Below are 2613 nucleotides of genomic sequence, written 5' to 3'. Positions count from 1 at the left end.
TCTCAAGATCAGTTTAGTCAAATGGAAATCAATTCAGTTTAATAAGATTTAATTAATAATGATTGGATGTGTGCTATTTGCCAGGAACTGTGCTTGGTGCAGAAAATATCAAGATCGGTCTGATACAAACTGGGCTTTTAATGATTCTATTGGCCACTGTGGATGACAGACACATAAATAGCAAGTCAAAAGACAATTGAGGTACTGTAACAGAGTTGCAATGCAAATTATAGTAGGGATACATGAACTCTGCTTGGAGTGATTAGAAAGGAAGACTTTAAGGGGCAAGACACTTCTGAGCTGACCTAATTGGAGTTGCTAAAGAATTAATGATACACTGTCCAAAAGAATCTCTGCACACTTTTTCCCTGTGGACTTTACGGGGGAGAGAGTGGCTAATATCCAGATCATGACAAAACAAAACAACTGATTTATCCTTTTTGGAAGGTAGCCCAGGTCTTCTAGAAGAGGATTTGTCCTTAATGACTCACGAGAGTCTCATTCTGGAGGATAAACTAGTTGAAAAGTTTGTGGTTTTGTTCCTAATTGTCAAGAGTTCTTTTACAGTGCCCTAGCCTCTCAATAAAACTTTTTTTTTTTTAGGCCAAGGAGTAGAGTTGGATATGCTTTATATATCTTGGAGCCTCATTGTCTCTGATGTGCTTAATGTCATAAAGCACATGAAAACTCTCAAATATACATAGTTGATTCAGTTGCCTATGAAAAAGCCCTAGATTTATGGAACAACTATTTATCTTATAATTCCAGGGGGGAAAATGGGCCCAGGCAGTACCAACCCACTTCATCTGTGGCATACTGTGTCTCCAATATTGCTATAGTTTAGTTGACTGAGCCACTCTCTAGCTGTGAAAGTGCGTGTTGAACTTTAGAGAAAGTCCAAGAATCTCTTCTCTCCTCTCATCCTCAAAGATGGAGAGCACCATTATGAATTGGTCATACAGAAGGACATTGTATCCACTATCATACGAAAAGGTGGGGTTTTCACTATGCTATAAGAGAGGGTTAATAGTCAATCATACATGACATTTGTTATGTCCTTACTTTGGACTGCTTCCTTTGAAGAACTTGTGAGTAAAAACAGCTTTAGAAGCTCAGAGCCTGGTGATATGGTGTGGATATTTGTCCCACCCAAATCTCATGTTGAAATAGAATTTCCAACATTGGAGACGGGGGTTGGTGGGAGGTATTTACGTCATGGGGACAGATCTCTTATGGCTTGGTGCTGTCCTCTTGAGAGCGAGTGGGATCTCACAAAATCCGATGATTTAAAAGTATGTGGTACCTCCCCTCCCTCTCTCACTTTTGTTTTTGCCATGTGACATGCCTGTTCCTGCTTCACTTTCTGTCATGACTAAAAGCTCCCTGAGGCCTCCCTAGAGCCCAACCAGATGCCAGTGCCATGCTCTAAGAGCCTGCGGAACCACAATCCAATTAAACCTCTTTTCTTTGTAAGGTACCCAGCTTCAGGCATTTCTTATAGCAATGCAAGAATACCTTGCCTATCACACCTTGCCTGAACGAATGTTTGCAGCAAATGACTAGAAATTGGAGAAACCATTGATTTTCTTCATTCTTCAAAACTAGTATCTACTTCCTGGAGTTTCCCAGTCTTTTTCCTTTTATTATTATTCTAGTTTCATTCTAGATCAGGGAAGGGGGTCCTACAGTCCATTCTGACTCTATACAATTTGTCATTGAAATGGGGTAATGCAAAGCCTAATAACACAAGAGGAATTTGTTTGAAAGTTGCTGCTGTTTATGTGGGTGTGTTTTCTGAGGATTTAACAAAGATGTATGCAAGTACCCATGTTCCTGGTTCCCCTTGTCAGTTAAGATCTGACTTTATTATAGTCTATTTAGAAGTAATATCTCTCTTTTATTTCTTGAAATAAGTCTTTCACAATTCCTTTTTCTTTATTTCATAGACAAACATGCTGAAAGGAAGGAAATGAATACAGGAGATCCATATTGAGTGTCATTTCAGACCTGAGAATAAAGACTTTTCAATGGACTCATCATGCACCTTCCCAATTCTTCTGAAATTGAGATTATCACCTTCTTTCTGATTGGAATGCCAGGGTTGGAGCATGCTCATGTATGGATCTCTGTCCCCATCTGCCTCATGTATTTGGTAGCCATCCTAGGCAATTGCACAATCCTGTTTGTTATCAGGACTGAGCCCTCACTCCATGCACCCATGTACTATTTCCTTTCCATGTTGGCTGTCTCTGACCTGGGCCTGTCCTTCTCCCCCCTACCCACTATGCTAAGGATCTTTGTATTCAATGCCACGGGAATCTCCCCAAATGCTTGCTTTGCTCAAGAATTCTTTATTCATGGATTCACAGATATGGAGTCCTCAGTGCTTCTGGTCATGTCTTTTGACCGCTTTTTGGCCATACGCAACCCTCTGAGGTACAGCTCTATCCTCACCAGTGCCAGAGTTGCCAAAATGGGGCTGGTGTTTCTCATTAAAAGCATGCTCTTAGTACTCCCATTTCCTTTCACTCTTAAAAGGTTGACATACTGTAGGAAAAGCCTACTCTCTCATTCCTATTGTCTCCATCAGGATGTCAGGAAGCTGGCCTGCTC

The 2613-nt window shown here is 40.8% G+C and overlaps 2 protein-coding genes across 2 annotated transcripts in view; one reads left to right on the top strand and one right to left on the bottom strand.

Annotated features, from left to right (window-relative positions):
• The window catches only part of MMP26 (matrix metallopeptidase 26), a 323658-nt gene that overhangs the window by 142363 nt on the left and 178682 nt on the right, over positions 1-2613 (bottom strand). The gene's annotated exons all lie outside the window — the stretch shown is intronic.
• Positions 2039-2613, top strand: part of LOC105543142 (olfactory receptor 51A7-like) — a 691-nt gene continuing 116 nt past the window's right edge. The window contains exon 1 of the mRNA XM_011984929.1: positions 2039-2609. Within this exon, the coding sequence (XP_011840319.1) occupies positions 2039-2609 (571 nt within the window). The remainder of the gene's footprint in view (positions 2610-2613) is intronic.

The sequence above is a fragment of the Mandrillus leucophaeus genome, unplaced genomic scaffold (assembly GCF_000951045.1).
Source record: "Mandrillus leucophaeus isolate KB7577 unplaced genomic scaffold, Mleu.le_1.0 Scaffold1065, whole genome shotgun sequence".
NCBI lineage: Eukaryota > Metazoa > Chordata > Mammalia > Primates > Cercopithecidae > Mandrillus > Mandrillus leucophaeus.
Note: the sequence above shows the minus strand (reverse complement) of the source record. Positions and strands in the feature narration are given on the sequence as shown.